This window comes from Rhinolophus hipposideros (assembly GCF_964194185.1).
Source record: "Rhinolophus hipposideros genome assembly, chromosome: 20".
NCBI classification, from domain to species: Eukaryota; Metazoa; Chordata; class Mammalia; order Chiroptera; family Rhinolophidae; genus Rhinolophus; species Rhinolophus hipposideros.
In genome coordinates this window covers 7058690-7075168 of record NC_138066.1, presented here as the reverse complement: position 1 = coordinate 7075168, position 16479 = coordinate 7058690, and the positions used below count along the sequence as shown (strand labels likewise).

The 16479-nt window shown below is 43.2% G+C and overlaps 1 protein-coding gene across 3 annotated transcripts in view; it reads left to right on the top strand.

Moving 5' to 3' along the window:
* The window catches only part of DNAH9 (dynein axonemal heavy chain 9), a 319243-nt gene that overhangs the window by 65012 nt on the left and 237752 nt on the right, over window positions 1–16479 (top strand). For 2 of the 3 annotated variants that reach the window (XM_081027598.1, XM_081027597.1), the window contains exon 1: window positions 12675–13235. In XM_081027598.1, coding sequence (XP_080883724.1) covers window positions 12789–13235 — 447 coding nt within the window. In that variant the 5' untranslated portion in view covers window positions 12675–12788. Of the gene's footprint in view, window positions 1–2839; window positions 3063–3762; window positions 3930–12364; window positions 13236–16479 lie in introns of those variants that run through there. The other variant, XM_081027600.1, reaches the window with a different exon arrangement.

Below are 16479 nucleotides of genomic sequence, written 5' to 3'. Positions count from 1 at the left end.
CTTAAAAATATGAAGCAATTTTTCTTAGTCTTGAATTGACGTCCAAGAAATTGCAGGGAAAGCACTTTCTCCTGCTATGTGAGTCAAGAACAATGAAGTAAGACGCTTAAACAAGAACTCTTTTTGTGTCTTTTAAATATATTAAGTATTGCTATTTTATATTCTGCATCTGAGTTCCAACATCTGAAATCGTCACAGGTTTAATTTTGCTGTTTCTGCTGGCCCCTACTCATGGTGACTTCCTTCCTTGTGTATTTTGTGACTTTTGATTGTAAAAATAATGTTCCTTGGATTTTTAACTATGGGAATCTTTTGAGGATTAGATTCTGCTTGCATTTCTCTGGAAAGGATTTGTGTTTGTTTCTGCCAGTCATCAAGGGACTCCTGCAATCCCAGACCACTTGTACTTCAACTTGCCCAGTGGTCCACCTAGTGCCCAGGTTAAGGCAGGTACGTTTCCATACTGTCTTTTTCTGTGCAGCATATTTGTTTCTTGTTCACCCTTACGGTATTGCAGCTTCATGTGCAGCTTTCTATTAGGCTCCTCACCTTGTATGGGTCCTAGGCTGACTCACCTGTTCCCCACATGCCATAAAGCTATCAAAAGAGAAACTGAAGGTCTCCGGGGATCAGTAGAAACTATCACATGAGAGCCAGCTTTGAAGCTTACTTACTTCTTGCTCTAACTACATTTCCAGCCCCTGGAGATTCCTTAATTTCATGTTACCTTAGTGATGCATTTTGAAGTGATTTTGAAATATTTGCTTAAGCATTTTAGTTGTTTTAGCAGAAGGGTTATTCATATTACCATGTACCTCAGACAGCTAGAAACAGAAGTCCATGAGTCTCCAACTTACTCTGCAGTCACCATTGATTTTCATATGTCCAATTCCTGTGGCAATGATCAGCTTTCATCTTACTTGTACTTCTCAGCAGGATTTGACACAACTGATCACTCCTTTCCCAAACAGTTTCTTTCTCTGGCTTTCAGGATACCTTACTTTTATTGTTTTCCTTCTGTTTTACTGGCTATGCCTTCTTGGTCTCCTTGGCTGGGCACATCTCTTCTTCTAGACTTCAAAATACTATAATTCTTGATACCTCAATCCTGAACTGTCTTCTCTATCTACATTCTATTCTGGGTGACGTCTAAGCCAACAACTTAAATCCATCTCTTTGCTGGTAAGTACCAAATTTATATTTTCACCCCTGTCTGTCAGGAACTCTACACTTACATTCAACTGCCTCTAAGTGTCTCACTTAGGTGCCTGGTGTCTGTGACGCCCCTTACGCCTAACATGTTTAAACTTATTCCTCTCCCTCCAAGAAAAGCTGGTCTTCCCCAATTCTTTCCCATACCTTTAAATGGCATCATTATTTGCCCCATTGCCAGGAGTCACTGTTGATTTCTCTCGTTCCCTCACATCTCTCCCCCCAATACATCAGTGAGCCCCACTGGCAATACATGCAGAATTATCTTGAATCTGACTACTTTTGACATCCCCCATCCAGGTCAAAGACAACATCTTCTCTCTACACCTGGATACCAACCATAGTCCCTAAATGGCCTCTATTCTTGATTTCCTATCGCCAAGGCCACCACCACCATCACAACCACCTCCAGCTAAAACCTGTTCTCTGCCAGTTACTGATCATTTGGAAAATAGAAATCAAGTCATGTCATTCTCCTACTCAGAATCCTTGTGCTTAGAGTAAAACCTGGACTTACCATGGTCAGTAAGGCCCTACAGTATCTGGCTCCAGTCAATTCTCTGACCTCTTCTCCCTCCATGCTTCCTCCTTTCCACTTATGCTTCCACCATGCTGACTTTTTCCTTTTTACTCAAACAAATCAAACTTAATCCAGTCTCACTGCCTTTACTCACGCTTCTCCTTCTGCTTGGAAAGCTCTTCTCCCATTTCTTTCTGTGGCTCACTCCCTCACATCATTTACATTTCTGCTCAAATATTCCCTCTGGAAAAAGGCCTGACTGAGTGCTCCATATGAAATAGTCCCCTTCTTAGTCTCTGTCTCTTTATCTCATAGCACTCATCTCTATGTGAAAGTATACAATTGATTTTATCAATGTTTCCTATTTACTTTTCCCACTAGAATGTAAACTTCGTTAGGGCGAAGCCTTTGTTTATCTTATGTATGATTCTACTTTCAGAACCTGGAAGCATGCTAGGGGCTCAGAATAGATAGATGTTCAATAAACATTTCTGAATGAAAGAATAAATCACATTTAATTCTTATAATATCCAGTGACACAAAAATGATCTTTCCAATCTTATAGGTGAGGAAACTGAGGTTCAGTGATGCTAAATGACTTGGCCATGGTTACCCATCTCCCAAGTGTCAAAATCTAACCCAAATGTGTATGATTTTAGAGGTCACAGTATTTTTTTTCCATTTTTTTAACTTTTCACTTTGAAATGATTTCAGACTTACCAAAAATAGTACAAAGAGGTCTCTCTTGCCTTCATTCAGCTTTACCAAATAATAACATCTTGTGTAACCATAGTACTGCAAACCAGGAAGTCAATATTGATGTAGAACTGGTAACTAATATGCAGGCTTTATGCATGTCACCAGTTGTCCCACTGACGTGTCATGTCTCCTGAGTTCCCTGTAGCATGGAGGTCTCAGTCTTTGTCTTTTATGACTTGGAGACTTCTGAAGAGGCCTGTATTCTTATGGGATAGTCACTGCAGCGTGCTGGGCCCGTGGAAAGTTTTCCATAATAATAGCCATTATTATTGGAGAAATAAAGGAATCTCCCTTTCGAGCAGTGGAAGGAAAATGGCTCCTGATGTTCTCTTTGTTTGTTTTGCTTAGCTTGGCTGACCTTGGAGTGTTTATAAAAAATAGTGAGAGCAGCCTGCTCAAGAAAGTCGAAAAAGGAGATTTCAAAGGATTGGTTGAGGTAATGGGACAGCTCATGGCTCTTAAGGAACGGCAGAGCAGCACCGACGAGATGTTTGAGCCCTTAAAGCAAACTATTGAATTGCTGAAGGCCTATGAACAAGAATTGCCAGAAACAGTGTTTAAGCAGTTAGAGGTCAGTGCAAAGTTTATGTTTTCTTAATAAAAGAAATACAGGGACAGTTTCAGTATTTCAGAGTGAGGTGAGCTGGCTTGAAGTAATGAAAAACAGGATTTGGCAACGACCCAAGGTCCGTGTTTTGGGACTGTATGTGTAGTGTGTCTGTAATGTCTAGCGCATGCTTGAAACTCAGTAAATATGAAACAACATAATACTGGAGATACCTGGGAGAATTGATGTGGATGAAGTGTTTTGGATTTTTCTCCAGAATTAGGGACGAACCAACTTTTGCATTCAGAGAAAAAAGTCAGGTCTGAGAAATGTTAAGGTGCTCTAAGAGGAAATGTGGGACATATTAAGTTGGTGCAAAAGTAATTGTGGTTTCAAAGGTTAATAATTACAAAAACTGCAATTGCTTTTGCACCAACCTAATAAAATAACCAAGCACTTTTGAAAATATGGATCAGGGCACAGATTACGAGGTTAGAGGTTAGGTCAAGAAGAATGGTGTTGACTCTGAAGTAGGTAATAATGAGGGGAGCGGGCAACCAGGGAGCTAAGTCAAGGAAGGAGGATTGAGAACAGCCCAGTGATACCGGGGCATCGTCACATGGCTTTGTCACAGAGATGGAGACACCTGGGTACAGTCCGACTTCAGGACTGTGGGGGCGGGGAGCACATTGTGTGTCTGACCACACTGACGTCTCCTTTGCAGGAGCTGCCTGAGAAATGGAACAACATAAAAAAGTTGGCCATCACTGTGAGGCAGCATGTGGCCCCCCTGCAGGCGAACGAAGTGGCTCTTCTCCGCCAGAGGTGTGCAGCCTTTGAGCTTGAACAGCAGCAGTTCTGGGAGAGATTCCACAAAGAAGCTCCCTTCAGGTATGGACCCAAGTTGCCACTGCTGCCTCCTTTCCTTTAAACATGGCAGTCTTTCAGTCACTGATGATCTTTCCATTGAATTTGTGTATTCTTTTAGCAGATGGTGGCTAGCTAATAGTCTTCTCCCCCATTTAGGTCCGTTGGTAAGAACACGGTGCTGATGTGGGCAGAGTCCTACCATGGTCCATGTGAGAGGACCAAAGGTTGTACAAATACTTTGCCTTAAAAAAAAAGTCTAGAACTTTCTGTGTCTCCAGGCCTATGAAGGGATTTAATATGATAAAATTACTAGAGGGTTTTTTAAAAAAATAAATTTGACAAGTAACATTGGGTAAGTTTAAGATGTGTATGTTACTTTAATACATTTATATGTTACAATATGATTACCGATGTAGTGATATTTATCACATTACATAATTACAATATATTATTATCTATAGTCCTTATACTGTGCATTAGTCTCTATGGCTTATTTAGTACTCGTTATAAGTCTGCACCCTCAAATACCATCACTCGTATCCCCACCCCCTTGGTAACCACCATTTTATTCTTTGTTTTTTATACGTTTAACTTTTTTAGATTCCACATATAAGTGATATAATACACTGCTTGTATTTCTCTGACTTATCTCACTTAGTTTAATATGCTAAAGGTCTATCCATGTTGTTGCAAATGGAAGGATATCCCCCTTTCTCGTGGTTGAATAATATTCTACTGTATATATGTACCACATCTTTTTATCCATTCATCCATCGATGGGCATTTGGGTTGTTTTCACATCTTGACTACGAGTATTGTGAATAATGCTGTGATAAACATGGGAGTGCATATATCTCATTGAAATCCTGTTTTTGTACCCAAAAAGTGGAATTGCTGGGTTGTATGGTAGATCCATTTTTAATTTCTTTGAAGAAACTCCGTATTGTTTTCCATAGTGGTTGGACCTAATATTACTAGGTGTTTACTGAACTGTTAGTATTCTAAGTTCTCACAGACTCCTTTCGGTTTAAAAAAAAAAAAGCTGATAGAATTTTAAACAATGTTGGAAGTCATTTTGATGGCCTAAAGGAAGGATTGAAGTGAAGGGTTTCCTTCAGGGTGTGCTTTCTCTACTTTGTAATGCTCGTACACCTCCCTACTTGTGATTAAGGGTCTTGACATAAACAAACCAGGTACAGGGTGGGCAACCCCATTCACATATTCCCACATGCACACACATGGGTTCCTTTCTCACGGGCTTCCTCCCTTGGTGGAGATGTCTGCCTGGGGTCTGCTCCTAGTCCACTGCCCAGCACCAGGGTCTCCAACCAGGAGAACACGCTGGTTCTGAATGGTCCTGTGTCTGCTGAAATGCAGGGTGAAATGGTTACTCTCCTCTCACTCCAGTTCCAGGATTTGCTTTCAGTTTCTCTAGCTGAGCTTCTTGCTGGCTCTCCTCTTTATATACGTAGACAAGCTTGGAAGTCTTTAAACTTGAATATGCCCTATGTAAAGAGGGAAGAACTTTTTCATTTTCAAGGGTTACTTACTCATAGAAATATAGTATTGAAAGATACAGGTTAACCCAACAAACAAATCCAAAAAATAAAAACAAAACCCTACATTGGGTATCCGATGGGCATGCGTCCTATTTGGGAGACCACCTCAGGGATGGTGTGGATGCCTGATCGTGGCGTTGTGCACCAGAGGCTAAACATTAATGAATGCCAACTATAATTTTATGTGTGTGATGTGATGGCTGGGTGTGAGGTCGGAGGGATGGTGGGTGGGGGAGGGGGGTTCACAGTATGAGGGATGTAGATGGTGGGCGTCTAAGTATTGCCTTGTCTTGTACACCTGAAACTAATAAAAAATAAAATAAAAAATAAAAAAAAAGAAAAAAAAACCCTACAACTCTATTGGAAGGAAATACAGCATAATGATTAAGTACGAGGATGCTGGATTCAGGCTGCTTAGTATCTAGTCTCAGTCTACAACTTACTGCGTACGTCAGGGAAGCTACTCAATATCTCTGTGCTTCAGTTTACTCATCTGTTAAATGGGGTTAATAATAATATTCACCTCATAAGGTTGCTGATAGGATGAAAGAAATACTTTTTGCAAGTGTTTAGCATAGAGTAACCAACCATCTTGGTTTTCCTGGGACTCATGATTTCAGCACTGAAAGTCACACATCCGGGGAAGCCCCTCTGTTTCAGGCAAATTGGGACCCTTGGTCGCTCAGCTTGGCACACAGTAAGGACCTACCTACTCTTATCATTCATGTATTATACAAACATTTATTAAGCAGCTACTATCTCCCAAACATTATCCTTGGGGCTACAGAGAATAGGATGAGTATATTTAGAGTCAGAAGGACAGCTGTGTAAACCATGCTTAAGATATATACACAACATAGGACTCTAAAGCAGTGTGCGACCATGTTGGCTGAAAATTAGAATCACCTGGGGGAGCACTTAAAGCTTCCACTGTGCAGTCTGTCCTAAGGACCAACTAAATGAAACTCTCTGGGGGTGACTCCTGAGCAGCAGTAGTTTGTAACCCTAAGCTCCTCAAGTGGTTCCACTGTGCAGCCAATTTTGAGACTGCTGCTCTAGGTGATGTAACTGGTTTCTTTTTAAGCAATCATGCCAGGGCGTATGACTCCATATGAGACCGTATCCCTTTAGAATAATTGCCTTCAGAGATATGCCCTTGTTCCGAAGAAACATTTAGTGCTCAGAACATTTGTGGAGCTCCTTTTGGGACTTTCCTTTTAGAGTCTGAGGCCCATTCTTTTGACTTCTCCTTTGGCATGCACTTGACGTTCTGATATTCAGCACAGATCACGCAGAGCCAAAGCTGGTGAGGGAGGTGGGTGACCAAGCGGGGTGGTACTGCTTTGTGTTAACAATAATCACACTGACTGCAGCAGCCATACAAATAATGACACTAATATTAGGTTGGCGCAAAAGTAACTACAGTTTTTGCAGTTGTTGTTAACCTTTTAAACCGCAATTACTTTTGCACCAGCCTAATAATATCTTTGCAGCAACTGTCTCTTCAGAAAATTTCAAAAGAGGAATTCCAAAGGTGTTTGGTGAAATAGCTTCCCAAACAGACTTCTGAGACTGCTTGAAAGGAAACAACACTTATTTGCTGGTGTGTTTTTATGTATCTGTTGGAAATCTGGTGTCCCTCCCTCTTTTGTAGTTACATCGTGTGTGTGTGTGTGTGTGTGTGTGTGTGTGTGTGTGTCTGTGTGTGTGTGTATTGATCAGCTGGCAGTGTTTTTTTCGTTTGATAGCTGCATTGTTTTTTTCTTTCTTCGCACTTGGATCTGCTGGCTATGAGGATATTGCTACTCTTTGCTGGGTTTCCAAATTCACATCTGTTAATTTTACATGCAGATGAATCTTTGCAAAAGAATACTTTGAAAAGAACTGCACGCAGTGTGGAAAACCAAACGTTACTGCAATTTTGATGTATTCCTCTTCTTGTCAAGAAAACCGTCAGGACTAGAGGAGCATTGTAGATTTATTGCTAAAGGGAATCTTAGAGGGTATCAGCTTATGTTTTATTTTGTTTCTTAGTTGGGTGTGTGTGAATGTGTGTTTAAAATTTTTAGATACTGTGTGTGGCAAATGAGTTTAATTCTGGTTCCTTCACTTTGAGATCATTTACGAGTTTTAAAGTGCAGACCCTGGTACATTTCTCTGTGAATGCAAGTTTCTGTTCCTGATTAGATTACAGGTTAAGCTCACATTGATTTTGTCTCTGAGGAGGAAAAAGAAAGTGAGTGTCTCATTAGGCCGTTGCAGTCTGACAGATGCTGGGTGAAGTCAGGTTGCTTAGGTTGAGGTTCTTTCTTCACGTCCAAGGCAAGTTTTACTTCCTCCTTTATTTCTTAACTTTAAACTGTATCAGCATATTCTTAGCTGAGCTCTCTCACTTCACAGTAATTGACTAAATCATCATGCTGAGATTCAAGGACTTTGCACAACTTTTAAAATTCAAACTCTCTCTCCCCTTTGAGTGAAAGGAATGCTCCATACTTCTAGCTGCGTTCTTTTCTTTAGTCTTCCTGGCCTTGAACAAGTTCTTCTGGACCTTAAGGAATGATGCCATGATATACAGTCTTCTTATCCACATCAAAACCACGGTGATCCACGGGTTTCTTAGCCAAAGTTTTTGATTCCTATGAGCTCCAGCTCGTTGCAGAGCTCGTGTTTTCAGCTGACGGACAACTAGGTTCTATGAACAGTGGGAAGAGCCGTGTTGGAGACACCCTCTCATTGGGTGCTTTCCTGCATGACAGCTAGAAAAAGCAAGGCTTTCCAAATAGCTCGATGCAACAGACATGAGGAAAGCAGGGCTCTGTCTTGCTTGCATAGTGTCTGTTGTCTCTTTATAGCTGGAGAAAAGAGCTGGCTATATTATCATTAACTCTCCTAGGGCCATATCAATATCCTAAGACTTATCATTGGTTCTGCTTGACCCTGTTCTTCCCGTTAATCTGACTCATTCACATGATTCAAGACTTTTCATAGGTTCTGGTCTCAACAGTAGAGTTTGCAAAAAATGATGTAAGTGCTAGAATTTTAAGATGATACACATTCCCTGACCTCGAGGACTCACAGCCTCAAGGACAACTTCCAAAATCAGTAATTAGACATGTTCATTGGGTGCCAACTCTAATCCCCACTGAGAACAAAAGTCTCCCATGAAGATGGTGCTTGAGCCAATAGGCAAATGAGAATTAACCACTTGCAGAAAAGAGGCGTGGGAAGTGAGGATCTTCTGGGCCGAGGAAGCAGAACATACAGTGGCACAGAGGATGAAAATGCAAGAAGTAGCTGGGGAACCGCATATGTGTATGGCTGGAATGCAGGAAGTGGGAGATGAGAATGGAGAGGTCCATGTGCCCAGGTTTGGACTGTGACCACCCATTGAGGAGCCTAAGCTGAGAACAATGTAATGTAAATACCACACTCTCATGCCTGTGAGGAGCAGGATAGGGTGAATCAGACTCAAAGCCAGGTGTTCCATGGGACAGTGATTGCAACTACCCAGGTGCGAAGCCATAGTCCTGAACTGAAGCAGTGGCAGTGAGAATGGAGACAGGAGAATGGATTTGGGAGGGAGAATCAGCAGGATTGATTAAGTATGGCAGGTAAGCAGGGAGGAGATTCTAGCATAATTTTCTACCTTCCATTTCAGACAGCTAAGTGGAAGGTATTGTTTTCACTGCTCACTGACATGGGGGCCACAGAATGGGAAGAACTGAAAGATCACAAATTCAGATCAGACACGTTGTGTTTTATGATACCTGTGGGGTATCAAACAGAGGTGTGCCATCGTTCATTGTATATACCGGTGTGGTACTGAGGTTAATATTTACCAACTGCGAGCGTCCTGAGAATTAATTTAAGTCACTTTTCCATTCTCTCTCTCTCTTTTTCTCTCTCTTTGCTCATGTCTAGGTCAGGTCGGAATCAATCCCTTTTCTAAGATCACACACATGAACACCGTATTTCCATTTCTCTTCATTCTAGTTTTATTCATCTGACTTTCCAGGCATTTCTCTTTTAGATTAAAATACTTATGCATTATTATTTCCATTTCAAAGACTTACTACACCCTTTTCTCTCCTATTACTTTCCTGTTCTTATGCTGTATTGCTCCCTCAGGGTTTGGAGAACGGTTTCAAGTTTATTAGGCACATTAATCAGGTCTATGAATATCGTGACAATTTGCACTGGAGTTTTAAAATGGGAAGAAGGTTACCTGCCCTCATGTCCAGAGGTTCCTTTCACTACTTAGGCCAAATTAACTTTTATGTGTGCTCAGCTACAGGAAATGACTGTCCACAAATTTAAACGGTAAATAAAAATTATGCTTCAGAGTAGATGAAGTTTGGAATACGCTTGACAAACGGTCACCTCTTACAAATATTTGAGGAACCAATGTTGATTTAAGGATGTTCATATGTGCTGAGGAAATGGTTAGAAAGATCATTTGTTTTCTGTGTACACCCCTAAACACTCTAATAGCTCATATCTTACCTAATAAGTTATTCCTCAGTTATATTCCATTAATAAATACAATGTGGGATTTTAGAATTTGTCTGATAGAGCTTGCATTGGAAAGATACAAGCTTGAAAAGAGGCAAAGTTCATTTTTCAAGTTCACTCTAGTCAAGATGAAAAATAGAATCTACATACACCAACAATTAGTCTTTGGAAATGAAGAACAAGCAGAAGGACCACTCGTGTGGCAATCTTTCCTGCTGGACCACTTGACATGAGGACATTACCTTTCTTTCCTTCCAGGTCTTTTTCTACTGCTCTTATCAGGAGAAAGTTCCTTGCCTATATAAATAGAGGGCCCTCTTCAACTCTGAGAAGGCCAACCTTGTGTTTTGTTCTGAAACACTTGGGAGCTGGAGAACAGTGAGGTTCAATGATGTTCAGTCTCACTCTCATAAGATGTAAATTCACAATCACAGCACATGGGCCAAAACCTATTTAGATTGAACAAGCAGGAATCAAACATAGCAAGCATCAAAGTTAATCTGACACTAATTTAATGGTATGCATAACCGTTATTGTGTAGCATGGTAATTAGGCTTAAGTAGTGAGCAGTTCAGGTAAATGGCTTTAATTAGGATTACTTTCCATCCGTCAACTCAAATATTTCCAAAGACAACCAAGAGAAGAGGCAGTTCAAGAAAAAGAATTTGTATGTAATTCTCTACCTTTTTCCCTTCCCCTTCATACCCCACCAATCAACATGTGCGGACACACACACACACACACACACACACACACACACACACATACACGAATGGAGGAAATGGCCAATTGTCTAGTCACTCATTTCTTCTTAACTTTCCCCTTGATGATACACCCCGTGATGCTCTGATCTGATTTTAGAGGACCATAGTATTCATCCTTAAGTCAGGGTATCCCCAATATCTAGCCCTCTAAGCTCACAGAAACGAGAAAACCTGAGATCGGTGATGGGGAGAAATGGTAAAGGAGGTTAGGGGAGGAAAATGAGGCTTCTTGAACACATGGGTTCTGGGTGCTCCTGACCAAAGAGATGTTATCTGCCCATGTGGGTTCCTTTGCAGGTAGAGTTCTTAAGTTGGAGGAGACGCTATACCAGGAATGCAATTCTGGAGGGGTAAAGTAGGTTAACACTGGTGAAGATCAGGAACAGTGGGAGTGTGCCGTGAGCATCAGAGACGTGACGACGATGAGGAAACATGAACTAAAATTGTAAAGCTAGACATAGTGCTTACAGAAGTCCAAGTGCAGAACCAGAGGCCACCCCAGGATGAGGGAGGGAGCAGGCCAAAGGGGGGAAGGAACAGCTCAAGAAGAGCCTGGCAGAGGGACTTACGAGCCTGCCTTGAGGCGCATAGTGAAGGAAAGCAGCAGTGACTGCAGCAGCGCGTTGGTGGGGGCTTTGTGCTCAGTCTTCAAGTGGTTCTTGAACTTGGAGGCACTGTTGCCTGAAAGTGGTGCCGGCCGTCAGGGTGAGCTTTCATCACAAAGGACACCGACCTGGCCCATTGCAACCCCCCAGGGAGTTTGAAAAATGCCCTCACCTGGGTCCTACCCCCAAATATTCTGATTTACTTGGACTGGGGAGCAGCCCGAGCAGGGAGATTATTTAAAGGTTCCAGGAGATTCTAGTACACAGCCAGAGTGAGAGCCACTGCCCTGGAGGGAGCAATGTCAGATTGGGACTTGTAAGTGCCGGCTCTCTCACTTAAAGTTTACCTATGTACCACTAGTCGCTGTCGTGAGTGTGTCTCTGGGCAGGAATTGGGCCAGGGCACGTCTGTGGCTAAGGCCACCTGGAGATGGGATGATGATGTCACAGTTGTATCATTGTGACACACGCGTATCCTGAGATGGGACTGGCCAGGAGGGCTCTGGGTGGGGATAAAAGCTGCAATGGCAGATTGGGACTTGTAAGTGGCAGCTCTCTCACTTAAAGTTTCCCTACCTACCACTAGACGCTCCTGGCAGAAGCTTTGACTTTACAGCCTCTACAGGTAACAAGACAATGCTCTTTGGTGTCGAGTTGTGTGGGAACCAACAAGTGGAAGGAGAGTATAAAGGGGGCTTGAACAAGTGGGTGTTCCCCTCTACACCGGGATGGGAGAGCTGGGAAGTGGAGGATGAGCGTATTTTTAACTCCTGGGATATGAAGAAAGGATCCAAGCTTGACGTTCCTCTTCAGTTGCCTTTCCTCCAACTGAGTATGCTCATCAAATTCCAACCTACCCTGAATGTCTTTCCTCCCAGGCTTTGTTGAAAATCACTGCTGTCTGCTAAAATACTCAGCATCTAAAGAACTGAGCTGGTGTTCCTTTGGTGATTCTAGGAAATGGGTACTTCCTTGTGTTCTATTCTTACCGAGGGACACCTTGTGTTTTGTAGGTTTGATAGCACTGACCCTCATCAATTGCTGGATGCCAGGCACATTGAGATCGAGCAGATGGAATCCACCATGGCCTCCATTTCTGATTCTGCCAGCTTGTTTGAGGTCAACATTCCCGACTACAAGCAGCTGAAGCAGTGCAGGAAGGAGGTCTGCCTGCTGAAGGAGCTCTGGGACACAATTGGCATGGTGACCTCCACTATCCGTGCCTGGGAGACCACTGCATGGAGGAATATTAACGTGGAGGCCATGGACTTGGAGTGTAAACAGTTTACTAGGCACATCAGGAACCTTGCCAAGGAGGTCAGGGCCTGGGATGCATTCACAGGCCTGGAAAGCACTGTGCGGAACACCCTGACCTCCCTGAGGGCAGTGGCTGAGCTGCAGAATCCGGCCATCCGGGACCGGCACTGGAGGCAGCTGATGCAGGCCACGGGCGTGAGCTTCACCATGGGCGAGGACACCACCCTGGCACACCTCCTGCAGCTCCAGCTGCACCACTTTGAGGACGAGGTCAGGGGCATTGTGGACAAAGCTGTGAAAGAGATGGGCATGGAGAAGATCTTAAAGGAGCTGCAGACCACCTGGGCTGGCATGGAATTCCAGTATGAGCCCCACCTGCGGACCAACATCCCCCTGCTGCGTTCGGATGAGGACCTCATTGAGGTTCTGGAGGATAACCAAGTTCAACTTCAGAACCTGATGATGTCCAAATACATAGCTTTCTTCCTGGAGGAAGTGTCAGGCTGGCAGAAGAAGCTGTCCACAGCTGATGCTGTCATCTCTATCTGGTTTGATATGCAGCGGACATGGTCTCATCTGGAAAGTATATTCATTGGATCTGAAGATATCCGGGCTCAGTTGCCACAGGTACGTGCTAAGGAAACCCTGCTCTCTCTGTTCCCTTATCTGAGTCAAGGGAAGAGCACCCTGTTCCCGCATCCTCTAGCTCTTTCCTCTTCTGCCCGCCTGCCTTGGCTTCACTCAAACACAACTCTTATCTTACAAGCCACCAAAAGTCAGACAGAGGAAGAGACAAGGTGAAATGCACACCAGTCAGTTTGTTTGTAGACAGGTGGGAAAAGAAAGGAGAACTGATTTTTCTTTTTAATGTGTATACAAGAAAGGAGATCGAAAATATTACTACTGCAATTTGGGATGAGCTACACATGGGTTTCTCTGCAGATAATCACAGTGCAGGTGGAGACTAGAAGGGAGCATTCTTTCCAGGCAAATTCAGGTTTCTTCTCAGCAGTGAGCCATCCTATAAACCTCTGGCCTGTGCCAGATTTTAAATACCAGTGTTCAGCTAAATAGTGAACAATGAATTTCTCTGAAATATGCGTTCTCATTATTACCTTCCCTGTGGTTGATTGCCTCTTGTCCTAATTAATGTGCCACTAACTTACCCCCTCAGTGGACTCTAATTCATTAAAAAAAAATTTTTTTACAGACTTTCTCTATCTCTTTAGCATAGCAAATTCTTTGCTTACAAATCAGTTTGCCTCCAAAATGTCACATGTTGTCCAGGCCTTGCTTAAAAGTTAAAGCACATTCCATTAAAACATTAATTGTCCCAGTTCATAGTTCATTCCACAAAATCATATTTAATATAATCATGTAGATTAAAGGTTGTACATTTGGAATGAAAAATAACAGAAAACAATTCTGTTATGGCTGTTATAATTAAGCCAATTGAACAAGCCAGATTTGATTTATCTCCAGTGCTAGTGACTGGAGCAGGTTTACTTAGAAGGAGATGAGGACACAGGTGGAGAGTTTTGTAGAGACTTTAATTAAACATAATAAAGAATTAGTACCATCAACTTCTCCAACATAGGTTTGTGTTAAAATATGTAAATATACATTTATTTTCTTTGTATTAGCAATACAATAATACAGATAATTTCAAGATATGACAAAATTAGTCATAATCTTACACTCCCCCCTTGTTTTTAAATCTTCTTGGGAGAGAGGTATAGGTTACAGAGGTCTGGAGCAGACTGGGGCTATTGGGGCTGTAGTCCTAACTCTCTCACTTGCAGCTGTGGGACCTTGGGCAAGTTACTTAACCTCTCTTGGCCTGGTTTCCTCATGAAAATTGGGATAATACTAGTACCTACTTCAGGAAAATAGTTAAAATAGTGCACATAGCACAGACCATTATGGTTGTTGTTATGTAATAATAATACCACAGTTCTTAGCAAGTGACTGGTAAGGGGCTAAGGTGCTTCGCACATATTATTTTCTCAGTTCAACAACACTGTGAGGGTGTGTGTGTTTTGGCATAAATGATGATATCTAATTAACTTTGAAATCATTTGCTCAGGAAAAACTCACTTTGATTATAGTAAAAAAACTTATGTATGGACCCAGAAAGAGCATTGAATCCACTATCTACATGATTTGGTATTGTTTTATGTCAACAGCTCTCAAAGTGTGGTCCAGTGACCCCTTAAGGGTCCCTGAGACATTTTCAGGGGATTTTCAAGATGAAACCTAGCTTAATAAAAATGCTAAAATGTCAGCTTGTAATCTATGATGGCAGAGTAGGTAAACACTGTGGTAGCCTCCTCCTGTGACCACATTAAAATTACAACTGAATTATAGAACCATTAACCCGGAGAACCATCTGAAATCTAGCTGAACAGAAGTTTTATAACTAAGAATATAAAGAAGCCACATAGAGACTGGTCGGAGTGGTGGAGACATGGAATGGCTGGCCCCACACCTGTGTGTGGCAGTTGAGAATCAGAAGGGATATCCTGCAGAGTTCCCCCCTGCAGGAATGAGAGACCCCAGCCCCACACCCAGCTCCCCAGCCTTGAGTACTGCTGCAGGGAAGAGAAGCCCCCACAACATCTGGCTGTGAAAAACAGTGGGGATTCTGACCTTCAGGATGGGATGGAAGGATTCAGGAAATCTGACGTCCTCTGAAAGGGCCCATGCACAGACTCATTTGCTCGCAGGCAATCACCCTGGGCTCCAGTAGAGGGACAGTGACTCAAGAGGCATCAGAGATATACAGGGAGAGACAGAGTTGAGTGGCTTCAGAGAGAGGACTTGAGGGACAGTCACTATTTTCCTGGTATAGAATCCTTCTCCTGTACAGCAGGCAGGTGGGCGCCATCTTTTTCTGTGTTCAGCCTTCCTCCACGTGGCCAAATCTGAATCTGCACTTGTCTGGTAAACTCCGCTCGATCCACCCTGGTGACTCCCTGGGACCCTGCCCCACCCAACTTGCCCAAGGCAGGAGGCACTTTCTCAATGAGCAGCCAGTTATGATTGCATTGCATTCTTTCATGGACTACTCCCAGGGGTCCTCAGGCCCCAGGTGGGTGGCCTGAGGTGTACTCTTGAGACTTATTGCTGAGTAGCTCCAGGCTCACACCTAGCACCAAACCAGAATCTACATTAACCTAGTGAACACCGCCCATCACACCCTGGTAACTACCTAAGACCTCACCTCAACCAACTCATATACTGCATGAGAATCTATCAGTGGCTAAGCCTTAAGGGAGCTGGCAGGTGGCATCAGGCCTTGGGGTATCCTGGCTTTTTGAAGTGCTACCCCGGGCCTACTACTGGTGGCAGCCACCTTGGTTCTCAGTATGGCATCTCCCATGGCCTCCAGGTTTAGCACAGGCAGTGACCAACAGCAAGTTGCTTTGTAATTCCTACCAGGTATTCCCTAGCCAGTCACAGGCAGTGGCTGAACAGGCCTGAAATGGAGACTCTCCCGAGAAGCCCCAGTACCAACATACCTGGAAGTTGGCTTGAGAGCACAGCAGAGCACTGCCAAATTAGGCCCACAAGCAGCAGACCCAAAGGTGACCTCAATAGGCACCAGAGCCTGCTGGGCCAAATCCCGCTCTGTGGTATAAGCCTTCCTCACAGCAGTACATAAACTGTGGATGTGGTCAAACCCCATAGCCAGTCAGCCTGAGGGTCAGTCCCTCCCAATGATCTGCCAGTAGCAATCAAGGCTGACCTATAACAGGAGGGCACACAAAACCCACACAAGGGACAGTCTTGGAGGACCAGGCACAGGTAAACAAAGAAACTGTACTACTAGGTCTTACAAGGAACCTACTACATCAGGCCACCCAGCCAA